The sequence below is a fragment of the Globicephala melas genome, chromosome 6 (assembly GCF_963455315.2).
Source record: "Globicephala melas chromosome 6, mGloMel1.2, whole genome shotgun sequence".
Taxonomy (NCBI): domain Eukaryota; kingdom Metazoa; phylum Chordata; class Mammalia; order Artiodactyla; family Delphinidae; genus Globicephala; species Globicephala melas.
The window spans coordinates 20,761,520-20,789,353 of record NC_083319.1 but is presented as its reverse complement, the minus strand read 5'-3'; the positions used below and the strand labels follow the sequence as shown (position 1 = coordinate 20,789,353).

The following is a 27,834-nucleotide window of genomic DNA, read 5'->3' as shown; positions in this document are numbered from 1 at the left end:
TGCAGCTGGTTAAATTTAGGACAAGAAAAAAACCTGACCCAAGAATATTCTCTGGCTTTGAGCCCAGGGTATTTTTCCTTTTGGAGTGAATTTGGTACAGTTTCATTCATGTGGAGCTGTTGCCTCCCAGCATTTTATTCTGGGATGGAAGGTCAATAATGATTGTCTTGTTGCTAAATCCAATGGACACTTCTCAGTCATTAACCTCCTTGACCTCTCGACAGTGTTTGAGATTGTTGACTATTGTCTCTTTCTTAATACATTGCCTGGCTTTCCTTCTCCCTTTGTAGCCTTTCTTCCTCTACCTGTCTTTTCTGTTGGTATTCTTCTTGGTTCTTTCCTGAGCCTTCTTCTCACATTTAACATTCTATTTGGTATCTTTTATCCATGCCATGGCTTCACTGGGAATTCCTAAATCTATATTTTAGCCTAAGTATTTTTTCCTGTACTTATGTCCAGTGTATTCAACAGTTCACTTGACATATTCAGTTGGACAGCAAGTAAATAACTCAACCTTAGCAGGCTCAGAGGTGAGCTCATCAAGTCTCCCCTCAGTCCAGCCCTTCCTCTCATGTTCTCCATCTCTGTAAAGGTCACTTCTGAATAGCTAATTTCTCAAGCCAGGATTTCTTGCCTTTTACCTTCCAATCAACCACCAAGTCCTGTTGATTCTACCTTTTTCCATCCCTACTGCTACTACACTAGTGTATTTTTTAACCTGGGCCACTGGTAAAAACTTCACCTAACAGCACTTTTGGATTTCAACCCTCATGCCACCCCTCCACCTTCCCAATCCATTTTTTTAAAAAAATTATTTATTTATTATTTATTTTTGGCTGTGTTCGGTCTTTGTTGCTGCATGCGGGCTTTCTCTAGTTGTGGCGAGCGGGGGCTACTCTTCGTTGTGGTGTGCGGGCTTCTTATCGCGGTGACTTCTTTTGTTTTGGAGCATGGGTTCTAGGTGCTCAGGCTTCAGTAGTTGTGGCATGCGGGCTCTGTAGTTGTGGCACTCAGGCTCAGTAGTTGTGGCTCGTGAGCTCTAGAGCGCAGGCTCAGTAGTTGAGGCGCATGGGCTTAGTTGCTCCGCGGCATGTGGGATCTTCCCAGACCAGGGCTCGAACCCGTGTCCCTTGCATTGGCAGCTGGATTCCTTTGTTTTTTTTTTTTTAAAGATACAAAAGATGTCTTTTATTTCTTCAATAAAGCCCTCCAGGTTCCCTGGTGGCGCAATGGTTAAGAATCCGCCTGCTGGGGCTTCCCTGGTGGCGCAGTGGTTGAGAGTCCGCCTGCCGATGCAGGGGACATGGGTTCATGCCCTGGTCCGGGAAGATCCCACATGCCGTGGAGCGGCTGGGCCCGTGAGCTGTGTCCGGGAAGATCCCACGTACTGCGGAGCAACTAAGCCTGTATGCCACAACTACTGAGCCTGTGCTCTAGAGCCTGCAAGCCACTACTACTGAAGCCCATGGGCCTAGAGCCCATGCTCGACAATAAAAGAAGCCACTGCAGTGAGAAGCCCGCACATCGGTATGAAGAGCAGCCCCTGCTCAATGCAACTAGAGAAAGCCTGCACGCAGCAATGAAGACTCAACACAGCCATAAATAAATAAATAAATAAATAAATAAATAAATAAAGCCCTCCAAAATTTACTCTCCCATCTTGTAAGGCCCACATTTTCTCCAAGGACAAAACCCACAGCCTTTGGCATTGCCTAATTTACTTTACCAAGTAATTAAAACCATGAACCAAAGCTTGCTGCTTAACCCTTTCACTGCTGACCTTCCCCATATCCGGGGCGGGGAGGGGGCGTCGGGGGTGTGTGTGTGTGTGACAATGAAATGCAGAGAGGAGAGGCCAGACACACAGGATGTACTCATGAGATGCGGGAGCACCAGCGTTAACGGAAATAAAGCCAGCTTTGGATAGGGGGCTCAGAAAGTTAGTCCCGGATGTACTGGGACACGATGGGTCCCCTCCTCACACTACATCTCTGGGCTTTCCTCTCCTCTGCTGCAGGTATCAAACCAAGCACTGTTCTTCCAAGATGCCCTACCGGCCCAGGGGTCCAGGAGGCCATAGGTCTGGCCTCTGTGACATTCTGAATGCCTCCTAAGAACAGCAGTTTGACAACATAAATTATCCAGTGGCGTGGAGTCAGGCTCAGGCTGTATACCTCCACACTGCTCTTTATGGATCCCGCCCCGTGAGCTTCCCGATTCCCCCCTGACCCCCCCACCCCCCTTCCTGCCACATTTGGAGCTAAAGACACCAGCATTTGTTATGACTTCTGCATAACGCAGTCATGGAAGCGGCCCCTTCAGGGTCTCTGGCTGTCCACTTCCTCTTGATCCTCCCCCACCCCTACAAAGTCCAGTCAACGCAGAAGAGATCATGCCTAGAGTTAAAAAGTGCAGTGTTTCTAAAGGGAAGAGAAACGTCACATAGAAAGTATTACAAAAAAGGATTAACTTTGTCAGCTGTCCACACACTATTAAGACCAAATGCTTTATACAGCGGCAATGCAGTCAAGCCTACTTCTTCACTCAGCAGGCAGAGCTGGGAACAGGCCTCTCCGGCTCAGGAGGAGGCAGCTGAGGAAGACGGGGAGGCGCTAGGAGCTCTGCTGCTTCTGAAGTCTCCACTCCGAGGCGGCAGGGCGGGAGGATTCTTAACCACTGCGCCACAAAGGAAGTCCCCCCAATCCATTTTTTAATACTCTAGCCAGAGTGATCTTTCTAAAACACAAAACCTTTTGGGATAGCTCAAAATCTTTCAACGACTGCCCTACATTTAGGATAAAGCCCAAGCTCCTTTTAATAATATGTGAAGCCCTTCTTGCATATTCCTCCCTCCCTGCCATGTGTCCCATTGTTCCATTCCTCAAATGTATACGCTTCTCTCATTATCTGGCCTTTGCATGTTTTGTTCTTTTTGCCTATAACCCCCTTCCTTCACCTCATTGGCTTGGCTAAATCATCCTTCAGGTCACTTTCTTTGAGAAGTCTTCTCTGACTTCCATTCTCATCTTGGTTGGCCCAGATCCCCAGGCTAAGTGAGATACTAATCTGTGTTTCTGCAGGTTGCCATGTTTCCTCCATTGTAACACTCATCCAGTCTTCCACCAGATTGTAAGCTCCGTCTTGTTCACTTCTTATGCTCAGCGTTCAGTGTAAGGCTCAGCACAGCATGGGTGCTTGGCTTAGTAAACATCTGTTGAATTGAATTTTAATGTGTTAGAAGCCATGGAGGTCTCAGTACTACTAGTTGAAGATTAGTGTGAAAGATGACATTCTATAGTGGTTCTTTGGCTGGATTCTTATTTCTCCACTGTTTATTTACTACCTTAGCAACCTGATTCATTTAACAACTCTGAAAAATTTAGTTGTCTCGTCTGTAAATACAAATGCTTGAACTTCCTGAAGGCAAATGGTGGGATGATTTTTTTCTTTTTCTGGTTGCTAGTATTTTATGTATTAGTCAATTACATTTCCTCTCGTGTGCAATGATTATTCATGTTCTTTGGTACATTTATTTTTTCTTACTGATTTGTAAGACTTCTTTGTACATATATACATATTTGCCATATATTTTGTAAATATTTTGCATTCATTTTTTAATTTAAAAATTTTTTATGACCATAGAAATACCATTTTTTTTAATTAAAAAAAATTTTTTTTTCAACCATTAAAAGCTGTAAAATCCACTCTTAGCTTACTTGCTGTACAAAAGTAGGTGGCTGGCCAGATTGACCTGTAGGCAGCGTTGCCAACCGCTGCACTAATATGTTCATGAAATCTGAGCTGTCTTTGCATTCCTGGAATATATACCATTTGAATGTATCATGAATATACTGCTGGATCTGATTTGCTAATATTTAGGAGGTTTGTGTCTATATTCATAAATCAGATTGGTCTAGCAGAGATTTCAAACTAGTTATAGGGCAGAGATATATTTTATTTGGCCTACATAATGTTTTTCAAAAATTTGAATGAATAGTCAATATTAAAAAATTGGGAGATGTCATATTAAAATTTAGACATTTCTAGCTTTTCTTTTAAAAAAGGAATGGGGCAAAACTGGGGGAATGTGGGCCTAGTTTTTGTCACATTTTTAATAGGTCGTCTTTTATCTATGTTTTCTATTTCATTAACTTCTACTCTTATTTTTATCTTTGACCTTTGGTCTATAGTTTTCTGGTGCTAACCTTATCTGGTTTTTGTCTTTGCCTAGCCTTGTGTCCAGTACTGACAAATCTTCCAATTTTTTTTTTCTAGTTCTGAAACAGTTTTAAATTACATAGGCATTATCTGTTTCTTGAAGGTCTAATAGAATTGTCCTCTAAAACTGAGTCTTCTGTAATTTTGTCAGATAGATTTTTTATTTCCTTTTGTATTTTGTCTATGGTTAGTGATCTATTAAAAATTTCAAACTCTTGTATCAATTTTAGTAATTAATACTTTCTAGAAAGGCACCGATTTCCCCCCAGATTTTCAAATTTATAAATAAAGTTGCAATGGTTTTCTCTCATAATTTAAAGAATTACCTTTGTATCTTGGCTATCTTTCTCTTTCCTAAACTTGTTTATTTATAGTTTTCTTTGTTTTGCCAGAGTTCTGTTTTATTGGTCTTTTCAAAGAACCAGGCTATGGTTTTATTGTTGAAGTCTGTTTCTTAAAAATAAATTTCAACTTTAACCTTATTATTTCCTTTTAAAATTTTCATCTCAATTAGCTGTTCCATTTCTCTTTGAAATGACTTTAGTTTAAAGAATTTTGAACATTGTCTTGTTTTCTAAGTAAAATCATATTTCCCCTGAACTTTCTATTCTGTTCCATTGATCTGTTTATCTTCTTTCTACATTATTATAAGACTGTTTAACATCTGGTAGTCCTAGTCGCCTTTATTATTATTTTTCAAAATTGTTTTGGATATTGGGCCAGATGATATCTTAAAGGCATGAAGGTTCTTTGATAGCTAATGTGAAAATGCACCCAAATAAACCTCTTTAGTCCCTTGCCTCCAAACACAAGTAGTCCTTATTCTTCTTGAAACAGAGTCAGTCTTAAAAAATATAATCAATCAATCTTTGTATGTGGATGTGCTGTATGTATATAGTGCATTTAAGTGGGGTTTTTTTGGTGTGTGTGTATGTCTGTGTGTGTGTGTCTGTGTGCTTGTGTATGTGCATAGGATGCATGAAAATCTGTGGGGTGTGATTGTATATATGTGTGAGGTGTGTATGTGGTGTGTTTATTTGTGTGTGGGCTGTATGTATATGGTATGTTTGTGTATCTGGTGTATTCGTGAATGTATGTGGGAAGTGTTACGGTATGTGTGGGTGTGTGTGCAGAGTGTGTGTAGTGTTAATATTGTATGTGTAGTTTGTTTATGTATGTGTGGAGTGTGTGTGAGTGTTAGAGGGATACTGAGGCCCGTGACCAGGGGAGCTAGAGTGTTCAGGGCATGTCAGAAAGCCAGGCGTGGTCCTCAAACTCCCTTGTCTTTTTGGAGAAAGCAGGGCCATAAACCTCAACCCTTTCTGGATGTCTGCTGTAAACAGTAGTGTGGGTTAATGGGGCCAGTGTCTCCTGCAGTGCCACTGCCCAGGCTCCCGCTCACTTCTGTCCTCCCCCTCCTGAGAAAAGAGTGACCTGCCCCTTTAAGAGCAGGAAGCTTCTAGTGTTCTACTAAGTAAAGGGGCCTTAATGTTGGTGGTGAGGGCGGTGGAGGTGGTGCCACCACTGGAGTCAGATCACTATCAGAGTGGCACTGGGGTCCCCAACTGATGGGGCAGGAGGAGTCAGGAGGGAACCTGCAAGGCAGCAGGACCTTTGTCCCGAGTAGGGGTGAAGTGCCAAGTGCGGGCCTCAGTCTTTTCTGCCCCAGGCCACATACAGATAATGCAAGTCTACCCAGCTCCCCTGCTGGCTTCTACCCTCCTGAATGTGTATCTGCCGGTTGCTCACAGCTTCCTGAGTCCAAGGCGGTCTCCCTTAGTGCAGGTGCTACAGTGGTCCCTGAGCTGTGAAGGGGCCACTGTCACCTTGGGCACATCACTTTTCCCTTTGTGGGCCTCCCTTTGCTCAGACTCCTGAACATCATCCTTTCTAATTCCTACTGGGGTGGACCCCCCTTTCAGGGGGCATCCTCAGGCCATGCCTAACTCATGCTCCCATCTTGGTCCCGCAGGTCTACAGCACTTCCAGCCTCCGTGTCCTGTCTGAATCCTGTGGCTTGAGCCTGAGGTTGCCTGTTTTCCTTGGCTGGATGGAGTGGCAGAGCCGGGATACTTCCCTGCCCAGAAAGGATGCCTGGACTCAGACTTCCCCAGCCAGGAGAAGGATCAGGCCCGCTCAAGTCCAGGGTGCAGGTAAGTCTGTCTGTCACTGGGCTGGGGCCAAGGGAGCAGGCTTGCCCCTGCTAAGGGCAGTGCTCAAGGAGTTGGGGTGGGGGAAGTGCAGAGCAGGGCTTCACAATGCGCCAGGATTTGAACAACCCACTGCCCTTTATGTGACTCATTTGCACTTGACCACTACTTTGTTGATTTCTGGGCTCCTTTTCCGGGTTCTGTTCCCCTCTGGTGGCCAGCTGGCCCTGTGGCATTTAGTTTCCTTACCTGCCTCAGGAAGGCAGGTCTGCTCCCTCCACCTGCCATTGGCCATGGGGCAGGAGTGGAGGCCAAGGAAGAACAGGAGGAGGATGGCCTTTGGGGCAGACCAGGCCTGGGTCCAAATTCCAGCCCTGCCCACCTTGGAAAAGTCACCTGCCCTCTCTGTGTGAGATTTACCAGGTTTATCCCTGGTAAATTGGGGCTAATACTTCTTAGGGTTACTGTGAAGATTAAATGAGAAGATGTGTGTAAATTGCCCAGCTCAGCCACTGGCACCTGGTACTCCATACATATAACTTTTCTCCCCACTTCCTTTCTTGCATCCCCCAACCTTGTCTTGAGTGGATCACTGAGCCACAGATATCCATTTGGCAACTGCCTACACTTCCCGTTTTTAGATTTACATAAGACCAGCAGCTTTCCCCGGCAGCAACAGAGAGTTGCAGAGCAGATGTCTTTGAAACTGCTCCCAGGAGGCATCCCATGAATGTTTGCCGACAAAGCAGCGCAGGGGCTGACCTTCCTTCCAGCTCTGCTTCCTCGCAACGAGCTCTGGAGATTGCAAGTGCCTGCCCCCTCCACACACTACACTGTGCATTTCTGTCCCTCAGGAGCTGGGGGCCTGTGCTCCTGTCTCATGGCACCAGGCTGCCCATGGGGGGCCATGAGGGGAGGAAGCTGCTCTGGTCTGGACCTTTGCCAGGCTGCTCTCATCCAAGAGAGGGCTCAAGAGAGAGATGGGCCAGGGTCAGGGAAGGGCCCTGCAGCTGGTGGGGGGTGCAGGTCCAAGGGTGGAGAACGTTTTCCCAAACCCCACCGCTTTGGGCCAGGAGGGTGCTCCCCTGCCCTTGCTTGGGTCTGGTGAGTACAGGTCTGAGCTTCAAAGCATGTTGCAAACCTAGCTAACTGCTGGCCTGGGGCAGCTGGGCGAGCAGGCCAAGCCCGCCGAGTGGGCGCGCCAGGAGCTGCGGGCCTGGTATGGGGCTGGCACCTGCAGCCCAGAGTGGCCCCCGAGCCCCGAGCCTCTGTGGGGCCGCCCATCCTGCCGGCTCCACGGGGAGGACCGCCGTCCCGGCAGCAGATGGGCCGCGGGCGCCTCCTCCCCTCGGCCGGTGGCGGCTCGGTCAGGTGGAAATCTCCGCATTCAAACCGGCGCGGGCCAATCAGGGCCTGGCGCGCCCGCAGGTTCAAACGCGCGCTGAAGCCGGCCTCCCGCGCCCGCCGCCTAGACACTGGCGCGGGGGCGGTGAACCTGCTGCCTCGGTTACTGGGAGCAACACAGACGCCTTGAGTTACAGGCACCCCGGCCCGGCGGGAGCGGGGCCATTGCCATGGAGCGCTCCCTGCACCGCGTCTCCCTCGGGAGCCGGCGCGCCCACCCGGGCTTGTCCTTCTACCTCACCACTTTTGGTAAGTGCCCGCGGCGGCTGCCGCCAGGGACTGCTTCACCCTGCCCGCAGCGCCCAGAGAGGGCAACCCCCTCGTGGTGGCAGGTGAGGCAGGGAGCAGCCATCCTTCTGTTTGGGGACATCTGCCTCCCGTGGTCGCGCAGGAGGGGCTCAGGCAGCTCAGGCCGCTCAAGCCGCTGGGCCCCACCTGCTGCCCGGCCACTGGTGCCGAGTGCAGTTGGTTGTGCCTCACTTGGCTGGAACAGTCGTGCCCCAGTTAATCTTTCAGGGATGGGGTTTGCCACCACTGAGCTTCCCATTAACAAGCAGCTCAGGGTTAAGTCAAGGTCTTGTTATTACATCTCCAGACCTCCTCAGTCCTCTTCCCTTTGGCTCAGGGACAGGACAGGAGCTGGGTCAGCCCCAATGGCCTTGGCTTCCTGTGGGCTCACCTTGGAGCGGCTGCAGCGCCACGGCTCCGGTGGATGCCTGACCTGCAGCAGAGATGGGAGAATTCTCCCCTCCAGGAGCTACTGCGCTCTCAGCAGGGTCCCAGGGCTGCCCTGGGGGCTTGAGGCGGAAAGAATTGGGCAGTAGGCTCCTGCTTCCAAGCCCCTAGATAGCAGGAGTGGGTTCCCCCAAATAATAGCTGGGCAGCAGCTGCCCCAATGGTCTGGGCAAACCTGGCCTTCCAAGTCCCCACAGTAAGATAAATAGCTGTGTCCTAGGATACAGCTCTTCCTAGCCCTTGTTTCCTCACTGGTTCTGCAACTCTCTGTGGGCAGGGAGTTATGTCTCCTCTCTGAAGACTTGAGATCCCGAGAGGAAGGTCTCCCAGTGAGCCAGCTGCAGAGTTGGTACCTGAGCTCAAGCCTTCTGAGATGACGTGTACAGCACATTAAAAAAAAACTTTTATACAATTTTCCTCATGAAAGTTGGGGCAGTTACTGCAACATAAGTGGACTTTGCCCACATTTCAAAGACAGAGCACCTAAGGAGTTGTGCCCTCCTTGGGGTTCCGGCTCTCCTACTCTCGGGCTTACCTCTATCAGCACGCTTGGCTCTTCACAACCTGCCTTCTTCTCTAGGGGCAGAGGGAGTAACGGAAAAGCAGTGGCTTGGCCCCTAGAAATGGCCTGTGGTCTGGCATCCTGGAATTCACGGGTCCAGTTGGTAGAGGGTAACAAGAGTAATTAACTCAACACCGTTTATTGCATGTTTATCACGTGCCATGCCGTGTGCCAGGTGCTTTCCCTGCATCATCTCATTTAATCCTCCCAACCGGTGGAGGCAATCCTGTTAACCCCACGAGGATGTGGCATTCTACCAGATAGGAGAGGTTCCCGGGATGCTCTGAGCTGGTGGTACTGGAGTGGTCAGGAAAGAGTGGCGGAGAGCTGTGAGGCCTTGTTACCTTAGCCGTGTCCTGATTAAAAAGTAAAAAACGTTTCACTGTTTTTTCTCCTTATTATCACGGTAAGATGTATTCATTGTTGAAAACTTAGTGAAAAGAAGAAAGTGAAAATCACCTGTAATCTGACTCCCCAGAGGAGGCCATTGTTAACATGGTTTATATCCTTCCAGACTTATTTCTCTCTCTCTCTGTGTGTGTGTGTGTGTGTGTGTGTATTTGTGTGTGCCTAATTTTAACAAAATTGAGATTCTGCTGTATGTACAGCTTTGTAACCCGTTTCTTTTCCTTACTGGTATGATGTGACTATTTCCTTGTATCAGCCCATATTCTTGTACTGAGTTAATCTCCCTGCCAGATCTGGGAAGTTGGGGAGGGTCCAACCCAGCAGGGAGTGGATGACCTGCCCAGCCATGGCCTCAGGGCTGTGTTGGGTGGGTATCAGGGTGTGATGTGACCTGAGTGTGCACCGGGGCGGGCAGGAACCTGGTGGGGTGGGGAGCCTCCCGCTCCACGTATGCGGCCTCCTCTCAAATCTCTCCGTGGACTGACACTGGAAGAGTTCTCTCCTGCTTCCTTCATTAGCTCTGTTTCCTTGACAAATGCCGTCCCTCTTCCAGGCTGCTGATTTCTTTGTACACTGTGTGATCTTTGCTTTTCTGCTTGGGAATGAAGAGTTTTACCAGTAGTTTTCAAACGTGGCTAGTTATCAGAAGCACCTGGAGATCCCAGAGATCCTGGTTTAATAGGTCTGGGGTGCAGTCAAAGAATCTGTAATTTTAAGAAGTCACAGAAGTATTTTGTTGATGAGCCAGGTTTGGAAGCTATGGATACAGAGTCAGTTGGCTATCAAGTATTCAGTTTTTGGCTATCAACTATTCAGTTTGATAGCCAACTTGGACTCCCTTAAAATGAAGGTCTTTGCTAAGTTTTCCTCAGTTCACTGGCTTTTCCCCAGCATGGCAGGTAGCCCCTGGCCTTCAGCAGTGGGCTTTGCTTTGCCCTGGTGGAACCAGAGGAAGCTGCTGCTTAACTGGTAGTTCCCTGAGCACAAATAGGTAAAGGGAGCTAAATTTCCAGCATCTCTGGAACTAAAAAGAAACAAAATTGTTTTGACCAGAATTTTTTTCAGGGAGAATACTGTATGGAATATGTCGTGATTTATGTATTTGTGTGTGTGTGTGTGTGTGTGTGTGTGTATGTGTGTGCATAAGTACAGCTCCTTGTCCCCCAATAAGGGGCACCTTCAAGTAACGTTAGTTGGCCATACATTATGTTGCCTTCTAAGGAGGTGGCCTGGCTTCAAGGGAGGGGGGTAAGTAAACTAGAGCTCGAACCCAACTACTCCAGAGGGATTTTATATTTATGAGAAATGGTATAATTTGAAGAAGCCATTACAGGTGCACATAAGTTTTTTTTCCTTCAGGATTATATATTTTAATTTTATTTGTATGTTTGTTAACTTAAAAAATAGCTTTTTTGAGATATAATTCACATACATACAATTCACTCATTTAAATTATACAATTAAATGGTTTTCAGTACATTCACAGAGTTGTGTAACCATTACCACAGTCAATTTTAGACCATTTTTATCACTTCAAAAAGAAACACTATACCCTTTAGTTTATTACCCCCAATTCCCAATCCCCTCTGTCCCCTAACTCTAAGCAATCACTAATTTACTTTCTGTCCTTATATACTTGCTTATTCTGGACATTTCATATAAATGGAATCCTATAATAGGTGGCCTTTTGTGACTGGCTTCTTTCAGTTAGCATAATGTTTACAAGGTTCATCCATGTTGTAGCATATATCAGTATTTCATTCATTTTTACAGCTGAGTAATATTCTATTGTATGGATATACCACATTTTGTTTATTAATTCATTGATGGACATCTGCGTTTTTTCTGTCTTTTGGCTATTATGAATATTGCTCAGCTATGAACACTGATACACAAGTTTTTGTGTGGACAAATGTTTTCAGTTCTCTTGGGTATACACCTAGGAGTGGAATTACTAGGTCAAATGGTAACTCTATGTTTAACTATTTGAGAAACTATGAAACTCTTTTCCAGAGTGGTTGCACCATTTTGCATTTCTGTCAGCAAGGCATGAGGGTTTTGCTTTCTCCACAACCTCACCAACACTTGCTATTATCTGACTTTTTTTTTTTTTTGCGGTACGCGGGCCTCTCACTGTTGTGGCCTCTCCCGTTGCGGAGCACAGGCTCCGGATGCGCAGGCTCAGCAGCCATGGCTCACAGGCCTAGCCGCTCCGTGGCATGTGGGATCTTCCCGGACCGGGGCACGAACCCGTGTCCCCTGCATCGGCAGGCGGACTCTCAACCACTGCGCCACCAGGGAAGCCCAATCTGTGGGTTTTTTGATCCACTTTCTTGATAGTGTTCTATGAAGCTCAAATTTTTTTCATTTTGATGGAGTCCAATTAATCCATTTTTAATTTTGTTGCTGTGCTTTTGGTGTCAAATCTCAGCATCTACTATCATATCCAAGGTCACAGAAATTTACTTCTATGTTTTCTTCTTAGAGTTTTATAGTTTTGAGGGCTTCCCTGGTGGCGCAGTGGTTAGGAGTCTGCCTGCCAATGCAGGGGACATAGGTTCGAGCCCTGGTCTGGGAAGATCCCACATGCTGCGGAGCAACTAAGCCCGTGCACCACAACTACTGACTGTACTCTAGAGCCCGCGAACCACAACTACTGAGCCCGCGCAGCACAACTACTGCAGCCTGCACACCTAGAGCCTGTGCTCCGCAACAAGAGAAGCCACAGCAATGAGAAGCCTGTGCACCACAACGAAGAGTAGCCCCCACTTGCCACAACTAGAGAAAGCCCGTGTGCAGCAACAAAGACCCAGTGCAGCCAAAAATAAATAAAATAAATAAATTTATAAAAAAAAAGAGTTGTATAGTTTTGACTCTTAGATTTAGGTCTTTGAGTTTGAGTTAAAAGCTTATTTTTAAAAAAACATTTTGAGTTAATTTTTGTGTATCGTGTGAGGAAAGGATCCAACTTCATTCACGTATATATGGTATCCAGTTGTCCTGGCATCGTTTATTGAAAATACTATTATATCGTCATTGTATGGTCTTGGCACCTAGTTGAAAATTAATTGACCATACATACATGAGTTTCTTTCTGGACTTTTAATTCTATTCCATTAATCTGTTTGTCTTTTCTTATGCCAGTATCACACTGTCTTGAAAACGGCTGCTTTGTAGTAAGTTTTGAAATTGGGAAGTGTGAGTCCTTCAATTTTGTTCTTCTTTTTCAAGATTGTTTTTACTACCTTGGGTTCCTTGATTTTCCATATGAATTTAGGCATAATATTTTATATAGAAAATATAAACCCAAGTTCATAAAAATGTTTGATAAGTATTTAAAGCATATCTTCTTGAAAGAATACCAACTTATTAGTTTGCCTGAGGCAACAGATAATTAACTTACCTGGGATTTGGTCCAGGGCCTGAATGTGGTGAGTGGTCATGGGAGAGAACAGCTTGCCTTTCCTCCAGGGTCTGAGCCAGGAGGTGATAGGCAGGCTGGACACGTTCTGAGGGCTGCAGGGAGCTGCGGCCATTCGGTGACCAACCCAACTCTCTTTAGAACGGTTATACCCAAATGAAAGCTGTGGGTAGCGGCTCTGCCTGTAAGCTCTAGAGAAAGTGCCTGGAATCTTGGACACTAGAAGGAAGTCAGAAAGATGTGGTTCTGCAGGCAGAGTAGACTAAGGAATGTCGTTAATTTGGTGGGCATTTTCTTTGTTTTTCTGTGTTTGTTGTGATAGTACAATATTAGCTGGGACCTGTCCCTTTCCTTTCTCTGCCTCTATAGAAGCCGCAGAGACAAAAAGTCCATTTTCTGTAGTGAGAATGAAGCTTGGGAACAGATGCCAGGCAGGATGATGTGTTGGGCAGTGTGAAGTCAGGCCCTGAACTTGAGGCCTGCGACATGTCCTGTCCCTGCCAGCTGCCCCTGGCTCGCCCGGCTGCTCTGAGCCCAGGACGATGGGGAAACCCATCCAACCATTTCTCAAAAGCTTGTCATTTGCTGGTCAGGGGCCTCAGCATTTATTGGCTTTCCTGTCATTTGGAGTCCATTTGCTTGGGAGCATTCAGAAATTCTCAGTCTGGCCTGTTGATAACCCTTTGTTTTCTTTTCCAGTTCTGCTCTCTCTGTTCTTTTTTAAAACACTTTTTATTATGAAATATAACACACATACAGAAAAGTGTCCCTCCAAATGATGTGCAGTTCAGTGATTTATTGTGAAGCAAATACTGTGTAACTTAAACTGGGGATTGGCTTCTGGATTGCCAATATCCGGAAGCCTCATGTGGTTTTTTTTGTTTTTTTTTTTTTGCGGTATGTGGGCCTCTCACCGTTGTGGCCTCTCCCGTTGTGGAGCACAGGCTCCAGACGCGCAGGCTCAGCGGCCATGGCTCATGGGCCCAGCCGCTCCGCGGCACGTGGGATCTTCCCGGACCGGGTCACGAACCCGTGTCCCCTGCATCGGCAGGCGGACTCTCAACCACTGCGCCACCAGGGAAGCCCCAGAAGCCTCATGTTTGATACGTAAATTGTTTTTTTCTTTATCATTCCGTTCAAAATGTTTTCTAATTTTCGAGTAATTTCTTCTTGGATCCATGGGTTATTTGGAATTATATTTCTTAATTTCCAAATACTGGGGTTTTTAGTAGTTTTCTTGTTCCTTATTTTACCTTTATGCAGAGAACGTACTCTGCATTCATTCAGTCCTTTGATGGCTCGGCTTTTATAAATGTTCTGTGTGTACTTGAAAAGATCTGAAGTAGGTGGGTGTAGTGTGCTTTGCATATGTCAGGTTTAGGTGAAGTTTACTACTTATGCTGTTCATATATTCTATATCCTTGCTGATTTCTTCCCCCCCCATCAGTTACTGAGAGAAGTGTGTTAAAATTCCTACTATGATGATAAATTTATGTATTTCTCGTTATAGTTCTGTCACTTTTTTCCTTTATATATTTTGAAGCAATATTAAGAACATAAAAATTTAGAATCATTATCTTTCTGATGAGTTGAAACTCTTATTATTCTGGTCTTTTTTTATTGTTATGAAGTCTTCTCTTCATTTCTAGTGGAGACAGAGTCCACTTTTCCTGAGATTGACATAGATACCCAGCCTTCTTTTGGTTAATAATTGCTTGGCATATCTTTTTCCATCCTATTTCTTTCAATCTTTCTGTTTCTTTACATTTTAGGTGTGCTGTGTCTGTTACAAACGGCAGACACAGACTTGTTATTTTTTTCTTCTTAATGCAGACCTGGGATGATATCTTCTTTAAAAAGATCTTTATTTGTTTCTGTCAGGTGCTGGAGGTCACTAGCATCTGGGATAATCTTAATTCAATGTTAGGATTCAGATTGAGGTGAGCTGCAGTCCCTTGAGGAACTGTGTCTGACCATGGTTTACTCTGTTCCTAAGGAGCAACCCTTTGGGGCTCCAACCCAAAATGTAGGGGTGCAGAAGGACCCCACTTCTTGGCAGGCCCTGGTCTCCAACTCCTGTTCCTCCAGCCCCAAGAGGCAGGCAGAAACTCTGCTCAGGCTATCAGACTTTGCTACCTCTGGAATTTGTAAATACCCCTAGGAGAAAATTAGCCCAGAAAAACAGTAAACTTAATTGCATGGACCTCCATCCCCCCAGATCCTGCTTCGTAGTTCCTCTCTATCTTGTTACATCTCCAAGAAGCTGCTTTTAAATATTTTGTCTAGCTTTTCTAGATTTCCTCAGTGCGTCTGTCATCCCAGGAATAGAAGTCCCCTACATATGTTTTCTAATTTTTCTGACTTGTTTTTTTTCTTTTTCTTCTTTCCTCCCTTCCTATTGTCATTTCAGTGGGAATGCCTTCTATTTGCCAGGTACTTCACATATATTAGTTCCCACTTTTACAACAGCTCCATTAGGGCTGTATTATTATTATTCTTTCCATTGTACAGATGAGAAAACTGAGGATGTAGTGATTAAGGATCATCAGTGGTGGAACCAGGACCCAAACTAGGTCTTAATGATTCCAAAATGCTTTGCTTAGAGATACATGCTTCCTCTCTTGTGTTTTCCTATTAGATTTGTTCTGCTGGAAAACTTCATTTGATAGAGAAAAAAATAATGAAAATGTAAAACATAATGAAAACAGGGGACTTCCCTGGTGGTCAGTGAGTAAGACTCCATGCACCCAATGCAAGAGACCTGGGTTTGATCCCTGGTTGGGGAACTAGATCCCACATGCATGCCGCAACTAAGAGTTCGCATGCCGCAACTAAGAAGCCCGCATGCCGCAACTAAGAAGTCCGCATGCTGCAACAGATCCCACATGCTGCAACGAAGATTCTGTGCCGTAACTAAGACCCGGTGCAGCCAAAATAAATAAATAAATAAATAAATAAATATTTAAAAAGCATAATGAAAATAAATAATTGATTCCATTGTATGGCTCAAAGCTATTAGCAAGCACATAACAGGTGCTAATCATTATATAATAACATACTTAAATTTGGAGAAGCCTGTAATATGAAATGGATAAGGATGCTGAGTAATTTATAAAATGTGATAAAACTGACAATTCTGGAATTAAACTTATATGACTTTATAGATGTGATTAAATTACTATAATAAAACTTAAAGGAGAATTGGAAAAGGCAGGATAATGTGAATTTTCTATATATTATAGTATTGTACACAAATATGTATAAAAGAAAACCATTTGCTCTGTAGGTAAAGCATTTTCTTGAATGTGCTGGGCTGTCCTTGGGTTAATGTGGGACATTTCCAGATTTTGCAGTTTGGTGATAATGAGTATGGTTTAAATCTATCAAAATTCTTTATTAAGAAAAGGACGGACCTCAAAAACTGGGAGTCTTCTTTATCCTTAGTCATACTATGCTGATTTATCTTAGAACTGTATTTTCTTAACAATTTTTAAAATTGAAAAATTGCTTCAGAATTGAGATCAGATTTATGTCACACAATTGTGGAGGCAACATGGGTATGTATTAGTTATCTACTGCTTCATAACAGGTGATTCCACTACGTATTGGCTTAAAAAACCAAACATTTTTTATCTCACTGTTTCTGTGAGTCAGGAGTTTGGGCATGGCTTAGCTGGGTGTTTTTGCTGAGGGTCTCTCACGTAGGTTGCAGTCAAGATGTTAGCAGACTCATGCTGGTAGTGCAATCTACTTCTGGAAGGAAAAACAGCTTGGGAAGCCACATGAATATGAGGTTTCACAGGAAGCAGAGAGTCAAATGAACAGGGTTGAATTGACCCATCATGATTTTTATTCCACCACGGCAGCCCCCTCCTCACTTTTGTTCTGCCAGCACTTACCATCAAAAGCCAGGGCCGCTTCTCCAAATGGAACTCAAGGTTCTCCCTCCTCCAAACAAAACACTTGAAATTCTACAGGGCTACATCCTAAGAGCTGTGTGGCTCCAGTTCCCCAGCACCGCTACCATTTCTCCCTTAGAGGCAGAGAGTGAAATGCATGAACAGGGCATAACTCTCTCTGAGTGTTAGCGGCTGGCCAGGCTCCATGTAGACCCAACCTCCTTTGTATGTTTGTCCCGTTATCATCCTCCTTCCTGTGGCTTTTAACACATGACAGCTCTTAAATGGGGAATTGTTTTTGGGGCGAATTGAGTTTGGGGATGACTGCTGCTCCGTGCTAGCCAGGCAAGTCCCTCATAAATGTAGTCTCCGCACACCTCTGGGTGGTGTGAGCTCCTTCTAGGACACATTCCTGCTGACCCTTGTGTTCAGCAGTGGTGTGCAGCCCTCATCTTCTTGCTTCATTTTCTGAGTAGGTCTCTTCTGACTGTGTCCTTAGAGTCGGAGCTCATCTTCCTGTGGCCCTCTATTTAGGAAGGTCTGGCGGATTAAATTTCTTTAGCTGGCTTCTATAACGTTTTTCCCATGGTGCCCAGTGAGTCCGAAACCCCCAAGTCCTGTACCCAGCAGAACATGGTTTCGTTGCTTTCTCTGCACTTTCTGAAGCTCACTCTCATCTGGTGTTTTTCCTGCCATATGTGGCTCGTCTGTTCTCCCTTTACCTCTGGGTCCCCGCTCCGTGGTGACCTCCTGCAGCCTCTCTGGGCACCTGTCACCACCACCCTTTGCAGACAGAGTCGGTGCCCAACTGTAGCCCCATGGGAACTGGGGATGTGCCCTCTCCAGGGCTCCCAAACACCTAGTGAGGATGACTTCAGGCCCTCTAGCCTGAACTTCCTGCATATTCTCAGGCCACACCCTGAGCCTAGGGAGAAAGTAGGGATATTGACAAGACCACAGATTTGGGGGGCTTGATTAGCTGGTACCTAGACCAGCTGAAGCCCCCAGGGATTCAACCTGACTTCCCCTCCTCCTGGTGGTTCATTTCTCTAGACGTGAAGACATTTCTTGGAGCCCGCCCTCTCTTGGGCTTCCTCTTGGCTTCTCAAGCAAAGGGCAAACCTTGTCCTGTGTCTGATGGCTCTCTCTGCTCCTGGACCCCAGGGTTGCATTGGCAGAGCCATGGTGCATAGTTAGAGGGCCGTGAGTGTTCTGGAAAACCAGTTCAGTGCACAGGAAAGGTTTGGGCAGAGTTCTGGTCTCTAGTTCTGGCTCAGTCTACCCTGGTCCCTCTGGGCCCAGGGCAAGTCACCTTTCATCTCTGGGCAGGACTGTTCTGGCTACCAGGTGAGGAGGTTGGGCAAGGTGATTTCAGGAGTCTTAGACATTCGATGGAATGGACTAAGGGGGGGGACAGAGGGGACAGTCATGGCCAAGGGAAGGGTTCTCATTCTTCATCTTGCTCTCCCTCATCGGTGAGCCTGAGAATGGGCTGGGGTAGGGTGTGTACTGCCCTGGGGACTTGGAGCTTGGTCTGCTGGGTTTAGTTTCTCTGCTGTTACAGGGTGTAGGCGGGGCCTGGAAGAGGAGCTGCGTGGAGCTGTGCAGACTCATCTGATTTCTGAGTCAGTCTTCACCCCAGGCCCATCCTCTGCTCCAGCTCCACCCTTGACCTTGCTCACGCCCCTGACCTAGCCACTGGGCTCTGAGTTCCCTGAGGGTAGGCACTGTTCAGATCTGCCCTTCTTCCCTCAGGCCTTCGTGCAGGTGCCCGGCAGATGCTTGTCAAATGGAATTAGTGACCACTTGTGTCAGGAGATTTCTCGGTTCTGATTTCTGGGAAAGGGCCGTTGGAAGGGGATAGGTGTTGGGCAGCACAGTGGTTCCCACGGCTGTGGAAAGCCAGATGTGTTTGGGCCCGAGTCGGCTTTGCACTGGTAACAGTTTCAGAAAAAATTTGTTAAGTGTAGATGCCTTTGGGTCGATGAGATCCAGTCCATGGCTGCTGGCCCTGTTCATCTGTTTCCAGCCTCCTTCTCCCACCCCACGCTGGATCTGGGCCCAGGTTTTGTAGGAGGTTTCTCAGCTCTAGGAATCCCCAAAGTGGTAATTGCTCAGACCTTGAACTAATAATACCATGGATTCTCCTGGCGCCTTTCATCCAAGGACCTCCTCGCCCTCCAGCATTATCTGATCCCCACACAGCTCAGAAAGTGTGATAACCCCTATTATTAGCTCCACCTCACAGCCGAGGACATTGTGGCTCTGAGAGAGGAGCGTAGTTGGGTCTGGGGCTGGAGCAGACCTCCTGGGCTTCTGAGATCAGTGTCCTGGGCAGGAGAGCGGCAGGGATTTCTGATGGGTGAAGAGCTGGACCAGGGTTTGCTGCAGCCTGAATTGCTTGGGACTGTAGATTAAACACCCCAAAGTATGAGAGGCAAGATCATAGTGGTTGGTGGACTGATGTAGGGCTATGAGGCGTGGAGTTTCCCTCCTTTCTGTGCTATGCCTGCCCTTCTGCCAGCCAGCAACTAAGCGCGAGCCCCAACCACCAGTCCAGTTTCACGGGGCATGTCCAGAGATGAACAGTTGGGATGACGAGGGGTGTCTAACTGTGCCATGAGGAATGCTGGAGGGACTTCAGACTTTGGTGTAAAGGAGAGAGCCCAGAGACTGCAGAGTGAGGTCCAGTTAATGAAAGGTACTGAGAGATCACTTTTGGCTCAATAAAGATGAAGCACGGAACAATCAGATCTATCTCAAAAGGGACAGGGCTCTCATTGTGGAAAGTGAGCTCCCCATCACTGGAGGTGATCAAGCAGAGGCAGACAACTTCTAGACAGCATTGTCATGGATGGAGCAGATGCAGGGCTTTCTGGATGATGTGCTGGTTTGCTGCAGGCTGGGAAGCCCTGCCCTTCCCCTGTGTCCACTGGGTAGATCTAGTTCAGTGGTTTCTTGAAGTTCTAGGAGGAGTCTATTGAATGGAGAGAAGATTTTTCCACGTGTCATTGAGGAGGAGGAGTGTGGTCCTAGCTCTCCTCTATCCATGCTGGAGAGCCACTGGGTGTCTGTGAGGATGACCTGATGTTCTGCTTTTTGTGTTTTTTTATACATTTATTTATTTATTTTTGGCTGTGTTGGGTCTTCATTGCTGCACGTGGGCTTTCTCTGGTTGCAGTGAGCGGGGACTACTCTTCATTGCAGTACGTGGGCTTCTCATTGCAGTGGCTTCTCTTGTTGTGGAGCACCGGCTCTAGGTGCGCGGGCTTCAGTAGTTGTGGCACGTGGGCTCAGTAGTTGTGGCCCGTGGGCTCTAGAGCGCAGGCTCAGTAGTTGTGGTGCATGGGCTTAGTTGCTCCGCAGCATGTGGGATCTTCCCAGACCAGGGCTCCCACCCGTGTCCCCTGCATCGGCAGGTGGATTCTTAACCACTGTGCCACCAGGGAAGTCCCCCTCTTTCCTTCTTTATTTGTTTCCTCTTTATTTATTTTTTTTAAGTTTTGTTGAAATATAGTTGATTTACAATGTTGTGTTAATTTCTCCTGTATATATTTTTTCATATTTTTGCATTATGGTTTGTCACAGGATGTTGACTATAGTTCCCTGTGCTATACAGTAGGACCTTGTTGTTTATCCATCCTATATATAATCGTTTGCCTCTGCCAATCCCAAACTCCCATTCCTTCCCTCCCCTACCCCTGCTCCCCCTTGGCAACCAGAAGTCTGTTCTCTATGTCTGTGTGTTTCCTCTTTAGTTTATTTTTAATTATAAAAGTACTATAGGTCATGGATATATTTGTACTGTTACAACAACTACAGTAGTGATAGATTGAGATTCCTCTTGACTTCCCTCCCTCCAATTCACAGTCTCTTCCCTAGAGGTGATCACTGTTTTTAATTTGACATCCTTTCAGAACACACACACACACACACACACACACACACAGCACACCACACACACAGAAATATATACCATGTGTATTGTTCTGCAATTTGCTTGTTCCACTTAAAAACATGTCTCAATAATGTTCCTATTCCAGGACTTATACTGCTCCCCCATTGTTTATATCAGCCCATAGTATCCCACAACACAGCTATAGTTCGTTCATTTAACCATTTTCATATGGATGGATTTTTCAGGTGTTTCCAATTTTTTCCAGTGCTGTGGCGCCAGCCTTTGTGCACACTTGAGTTTTTGTCTATCATAGTTACCTGGAAGTATAACTGCTAGGTTGAATGCTAAGGACATCTATATTTAATAGATATTGTCAGAAATTACCCTCCATTTACACTTCCTCCAGCGGGATATGAGGGTATCTGTTTTCCTGCATCTTTACCAACATTTGACATTATCGTCTTTTAGATTATCTGCCAATCAGATTGGGGGAAGGTGGTATTTTATTGTTAATTTGCATGTCTCAGATCTCCATGAAGTTGAGCATCTTTTTGCATGTTTATGGGCCATTTTGTCATCGCTGAATTTCCAATTCAATATCCTTTGCTTGTTTTTCTATTGTGTTGTCTCATAACTTTGTTTATGATATGTTTAATTGTAACAGACATTTTAAAAGTCTTGTGGGGTCAGATTTATCTATCTTTTCCCTGTGGCCTCTGCTTTTTTGTGTTTTGCTTAAGAGGGCCATCTCCAAGCTTAGAAACATGTCCAGAGACTCTTCAGTGTGCTCTGGTCTAGGGCTCCTCAACCTTTAATGTGCATGCAACTTCCTGGGGATATTGTTAAACTGCAGCCCTGAATTCAGGAGGCCTGGGCCAGGGCTTGAGGTGCTGAATTTTTAACCATCTTCCACAAGCTTCTTGTGCTGCTGGTTCTTGGACCTCACTTTGAGTAGCAAGGCTCTAAGCCAAGGTCAGAGGAAGCCTCCTTAGCTTTTCTTTAGGGAGGTCAGGATTCTGTGGAATGACTGGGGGCAGTAGCATTGACTTCGAAGGATCTCTCTGCCCACAGCTGATCTCTTTCCTTTTGCTTTTCCCCAAACTCATTCATCGTATGTCCTTGTATTGTTATTGCCTTCCCAGAACATAGCTAGCTGTCTGTCACAGCTGGAAAGCTTTGGCCAACCCCCCAGCATGGACTTCTGACTGAGACCCAGGATCCTTAACTCTCCAATCTAGCCTCACTGAGATGTGGATGCAACAACTTTTCTGGCTGTCCAACAGTGAGAGCTCCCCAGCATTGACCTGGGCTGCCTTGTAGTCAGCGCCCCGTCACCTGGGGGAGTAAGGATGGAAATCAGCACCGCTGGAGGTATTGACGTGGTGAGGAGGCTTAACTAGGTGGTTTCTGAGCTCCCTGCCAACCCAGAGACTGCATGAATCTTTGAATCGCTTCACAGGAACAGAAGCACATTCCTGTCAACGTCACTCCATTTTTCACCTGGCAAGGAAATGAGGTGAAGCTGTCTCTCTTGTCGTTTCCTCAGGTCAGCTGAAGCTGTCCATCGATGCCCAGGACCGGGTTCTGCTGCTCCACAGTGAGTATGGCTGTGTGCCGGGCTCACCGGGGAAGGTTGGGCTACTTGGCCTCCCGCGTGGAGCCAGGGCCGGGTGGAGGTATTACCATGGCCAAGGCTACTTTTTCATCTTTGTATAGTGTCCTGCTCTGTGTCTGTTGAAAACAAGTGTGTATTCACTTGGGACTCCTAGAGACATTTCCCTGGTCCTGCTCCGATGCAGGTGGAGTCCACAGCAGGCTGGAGCTGTCCCCGGGCACCTCAGCATCTTCCTTGGCCCCAGTGGAGAGGGGCCACAGAAGAGCTTCCCTGTCCTTCCTCTTGTCTTCCTTCCTTCCCTTCTTATCTCTTTCTCTTTTTCTCATCCATTCATTTGTTCGTTGATGGCAGTGTCACGGCTAAGGTCGCCACCTTTGGAACCAGACTGCTCGTGTCTGAATCCCGGCTCTGATACTTTCTTGCCAAGTGACCTTAAACAAGCTTAGTTTCTCATCTGCTGGATGGCAATAAAAGTACCTATCTTATGGGATGTGACAAGGATTAAAGGAGTCAATATTAGTAAAGTGCTTAGGACAGCACCCAGCATGTGGTAAACCCTATATTAGTATTTGTTAAATAAGATAGAAAACCATAAATTCCAAAAATAGTGATTGAGCATTGGCCCTGTGCCAGGGGCTGGGGACACCAAGGAGAAGCACCCACCTCTGTCTGGGTGGCGCTGATAGGATGGCAAGAAGGCTTGGCAGAGGGGGCGATGCCCACACTCCATCCTGAAGGAGGACCGAGCCTGAGCCGGGCAGAGGGGAGCAGGAGGGCCGGGCACTTCACGCCGGGGGAGCTGCAGGTGCGAAGGCCTGGGGTCAGAGAGAGCACGACGCCCTTGAGGACTGTCTAACGTGCCCGCGGCGCAGCACAGGAGTGGGTGCAGGGGTGAGCTGGGACCGGGCCATGAAGGTCTGATGTGCCGCCCAGAGGATTTTATACTGTACCTGCCATTTATCCATTTGTTTATCCTTCTGTCCAGCACACAAATAGTTACTGGGCTTCTTTCATGGCCAGCTCTTCTGTTTGGCCCAGCAGGCCCTGCCTGTCTCTCCAGCCTCCCTGGCTCTTGCTGTTCAAGGCACCCTCCGCCCCCTGTTCTGTCCGGTTTTGTGCCCTCCTCGCCCCCCAGTGCATCACGCTTGCTTATGCCCCTGCCTTCGCACCCTCTGTTCCTTGCGTCTGAGCCTGCCTTCTGTTTGAACTCCTTTTGAAGAATACGTCTCCCTTCCTCTGATTTCGTAAGAAATATGCCTGCCTTAATCTCATTAAGACTCAGGAAGGAAGGCTCATTTTGGCTCATTTTTTCCCCTCCAGGAATCACCCCCTGACCCACCTGCAGGGCTGCGTTTGTTGCTTCCTCCTCTGTGTCCTCATCACAGTCCTGACTACACTGTGTCACCCTGGTGTGTCCAGGATCTGTCTCCTTCAGTAGACGGCGAGTGTAGCGAGGGTGGGGACCATGTCTGCCTCAACTCCATGGCGGGGACAGGTAGACCAAGGGCTTCATCAGGCCTGGATCCCGCCCTCAAGAACCACACCCACAGGAAGGTCTCACGCAGGAACAGTTGCTAGGACACCAGGCAGAGGAGACCAGCAGGCGCCTGGGTCCTCCAGTCTTGGCCCTGGGGGGCCCAAGGTGAACTTCCCAAGGACCAACAGAGGGGGGTTCTTTGCCTGCCAGAGCCTGACTCCAGCTGTGCAAACAGTTTTTGCCAAGTGCATCTTAGCCTCCCCCGGTCCATTCGTCCTGCACAGTTTGCTTTGGCTTCACCCCAGTCTTAGGCCCTTCATCACTTTCAGCCTGTTCCCCTCTCTCCTTTGGCTTCCCAGGCCTCACGCCTCAGACTACAGGGGCTCCGTCTGAGCCAAGCCCTAGGGCTCAATTAAAACCGAACAGAAAAGAAAATAGAAAAGAGGCTCAGCTTCTGTTAGGTCCACTGTCTGCTTTCTACAGACCTCAGGCAAACAAGCCACACTTGCTTTCGTGGCCAGACCTGCACCCTGCACCCCCCCCCCATCCCTTGCCTTTATTTATTCTTGTTTTCTTTAGCAAACCTTTCTTGAGCAGTTACCTTGCCGGGCACTCTACTAAGCACCTTAGACACATGATCTCGTTTAATCTGCACAACTACCACGTGAAGTGGATATTATTATCAGTAACCCATTATTATCACCGACCCATTACAAAATGGCAGATTCAGTCTCCTGGTGAAGCAACTTGCTGTGGCTCACGTGACTATGTCCTCCAACTCGGCCCTTCCATCCCAGGAGGCAGTCTTGTGCGGTGGAAGGAGCACTGGACTGGGAGTCAAGAGACAGGGATCTAAACCAAGCTCTGTCATTCGCATTGCTCTGTGACTTTGGGCACGTTTCTTACTGTCTTTGGATGCCCCTCATAGCCTCGTCGTCGCCATTAAATGAGGGGTTGGACTCCATAAACTTTTCATTCCCTTTCAGGGAGTCAGGGAATTGAAAGCATCCTATAATGCCTCGGTGAAGGTGATGCCTGAGGGTGGGAGATGGTGGGAGTGGGCTAGACCAGAGAGGGGTTAATATCAGTGGTTGGTATGTAGCTTAAGAGCCTGGTAACGATCCTTCCCACCCACCCCAACATTTTAATTCTCTGTTTAGTCATAGAAGGCAAAGGCCTGGTGAGCAAGGAGCCTGGCGTCTGTGATTCCTACGTGAAGGTATGTGATGAGCTGGAGGTGGGGTGGGGCGTGGTGAGGGACCACATCACCGGACTGAGTCCCAAGGTCCCAGCACACCTGTGGGCCTCGGGTCATTCGAGGTGGCAGCTGCGGTTACATCGTTTGGTCAGTAGGCGTTTATTAAGCCTAGTGACGAGGCCCTGAGCTGAGATGGACCCCCTTCCCTTAGCCCGGCTTGGTCTCTAGGGCTTCCTGCAAGCTCTGGAATCTTATGGGTGATCTTGTGCGTCACCCCATAGGGGAGCACTGTGAGCATGTGGTTGACGGAAATCCACAGGCAATCCCAAGCCCTCTGGTGAAAAGCAGCATCTTCACCCCTCCCTTCCCCAAAACTAGAGGCAGCGTGGCAGTTTGGGTGGTGGGGTAGAGGGAGTGTCTCTGAGGGCTGCAGGATCCGTCTGAAAGGAGCCCTTGCAGTGAAGACAGAGGCCCCATAGGGGCAGGGGGCCTACTTCCAGCCGGAGCCAAAGGCCAGGCACCTCCCAGAGTGTGGCAGCCGGATGTCAGGTGCAGGCTTTGGTGCATCGCTCTGCCTTCTTCCCGAAGCCGCCAGGCTGCTCAGAGGCCCCTGTGGGCTGGGACAAGGTCAGGAGCGGGGTGGGAACCTGCGGCGGGGGATGCATGGCACTAGGACGAGAGCGTGGGTGGGGGGCCTTGGCAGAGGCTGGCCTGGAGCCTCCTGGGAAGGGAGCGCTCAGCAGCTGCTGGGAACTTAGAAGTGAAGAGGCCTTGTGCTTTGGGGGAACCTCTCTGCTTGGAGGAAGAGCAGAGATGGTCAAGTTGCACCCCATCTCTGCCTGGGCCTGGTGCTGCCTCCTGGGTACCACCCCTGTGAGGCCCTGTCCTGGCATCTGACTGCAGTGCCTCCAGCCCAGGGCTCCTCTTTCTTTCCTGGCATTTGATTGAGGACTCCACTCTGTCCGCTGCAGAAGCTGATTTGAAGAACACTTGGGAAGCCTTTAGCTTGGAGATGTGCAGAGTCAGCCGCTGGGGTTAGGTGATTACATGGCTCTGAGATCGGCTAACCCTTACTTTTCTCCAATTCAAGATTTCTTTGGTCCCCGAAGATAATCGACTATGCTGTCAGAAGACGCAGACCATTCCAGACTGCAGAGACCCAGTCTTCCACGAGCACTTCCTCCTGTAAGAGTCTGGAGCAGCTGGGCCCTCGAGAGCAGAGGGAAGGAGTGTTTATCTGGAAACAGCTCTGTTTGCCAAATCTAGAATCAGATCTAAGCAGAAAAACAGTGACTTCTAAAGGATATCTTTGCTTTCTCATTTACTTGTGTCCTTGCCTCCCTGGCACCTGGCCCAGCAGCAAGGTCCACAGTGATACGGTATCATGTGGCTGGTTCTCATAACTAAAATGTCCAGCCTGAGGCTGGCAGCCCCTGAAAAAAGTAGGCAATTTCCCACTGTGCCTCAGGACAAACCTTCTCCTTTAGCAGAAGGAATTTTCCAAGCTGAGGGATGTTTTGCCTCCCCTCCCGACTGTCCCCAACTTGCTAACCTCTCTGAGTCTTGGCTTCCTTATTTGTAAAATGGGGCTAATAACGTACCAACCTCAGAGAGCGGAGGTGTAAATGAGACAGTATAACACAGAGTGTCAGGTGTTATTGTTATTATTTCTTCCCCTCATCTCTGAACTCTGGGACCAATGGGAAGGTAATGGACATTTTGTATTTTCCTATTAGTGAAAACTAATCATATTTTGTTATTTTCCTTACTACACAAGGTAATTTTGCTTCTTGTAGAAAAATAGAAAATATAGGCAAACAAGAAGAAGAAGAGAGAAAACACTCCAAGTCCTGCTACTCACTGATATGTTCTGTGGTATTTCTTTTCAGAGCTTCGAATTTGTGTGGGTGTGTGTTTCCAAAGATGGCATTGTTCTATAGTATCGTGTTGTAACCTCCTTTTCATCCCTAACGATGTAATGTAAACTCTTTCATGAATGTAAATACTCATCTCCCACACTATTTGTGCTGTAGTTTATTTAACCAGATCCTATGGTTGGTATTCAGGTTATTTCCAACATTTGCCATGATGCTGGACTCCGTGGGTCTGGACTGGAGCTCGGCCCTGCTAACACACTGACTGTCTGGTTTGCTTTGCAGTCCTGTCCAAGAGGAAGACGAACAGAAGCGCCTTCTGGTCACAGTGTGGAACAGGGCAGGTGACTCCAGGTGAGGGGAACTGCTGAGCTGGAGGGGAGATCCTGCTCTGGGCTCAGCATACAGAAGGGGCTCAGTTAGTGCTTGTTGGATAAATGAATGGTGGTGGCTAAGATTGAGAGGCTGCCGCTCCCTTGAGTCCCCGTCACTCCAGGTGATGCCGAGGATCATGTTACCAACGTGCATTTGCTGAGCCCTTGGTATCAACAAGACGCTGTGTTGGCCACTGGGATGCCAACCAGCCTACATGTGGCTTCTGCTCTCAAGGCACCTACTTTCAGAAGAGGACACCAGGCTCTGCATGGAGGCAAATTACAGTCACAATACGCACAGGCTCAGTCCCACAGGAGCAGAAGCTGCATGAAAAATGGGTCCATTTCTCTCTTAGTCACCACTGTACCCAGTGCCTAGCACGTAGATGTTTGGTGATTATTGGCTGAAGGAATAAAGGAACAAAATGAGTAATAGGACAGTAAGTGTGGGAAGAAGGAGAGTTCATCATCGGCTGAGGCGATCGAGGAAGGCTTCGTTGCAAAAAGTGGGACTTTGAACTTGGGGCAGAGCTCAAGAATAAGACAAGGAGAGTAGGCTGGAAAGGGCATTGCAGGCAGGAGCACAGCACGAGCAAAGGCA

The 27,834-nt window shown here is 47.4% G+C and overlaps 1 protein-coding gene across 4 annotated transcripts in view; it reads left to right on the top strand.

Annotated features, from left to right (window-relative positions):
• RGS3 (regulator of G protein signaling 3) overlaps nt 1-27,834 on the top strand; it is a 143,342-nt gene that overhangs the window by 7,477 nt on the left and 108,031 nt on the right. Inside the window, exons 2-6 of one of the 4 annotated variants that reach the window (XM_060300577.1) lie at nt 6,191-6,371; nt 22,242-22,292; nt 24,948-25,006; nt 26,076-26,170; nt 27,145-27,213. In XM_060300577.1, coding sequence (XP_060156560.1) covers nt 6,269-6,371; nt 22,242-22,292; nt 24,948-25,006; nt 26,076-26,170; nt 27,145-27,213 — 377 coding nt within the window. In that variant the 5' untranslated portion in view covers nt 6,191-6,268. Of the gene's footprint in view, nt 1-6,190; nt 6,372-7,775; nt 8,022-22,241; nt 22,293-24,947; nt 25,007-25,694; nt 26,171-27,144; nt 27,214-27,834 lie in introns of those variants that run through there. The other 3 variants (XM_030858940.2, XM_060300578.2, XM_060300579.2) reach the window with 3 other exon arrangements.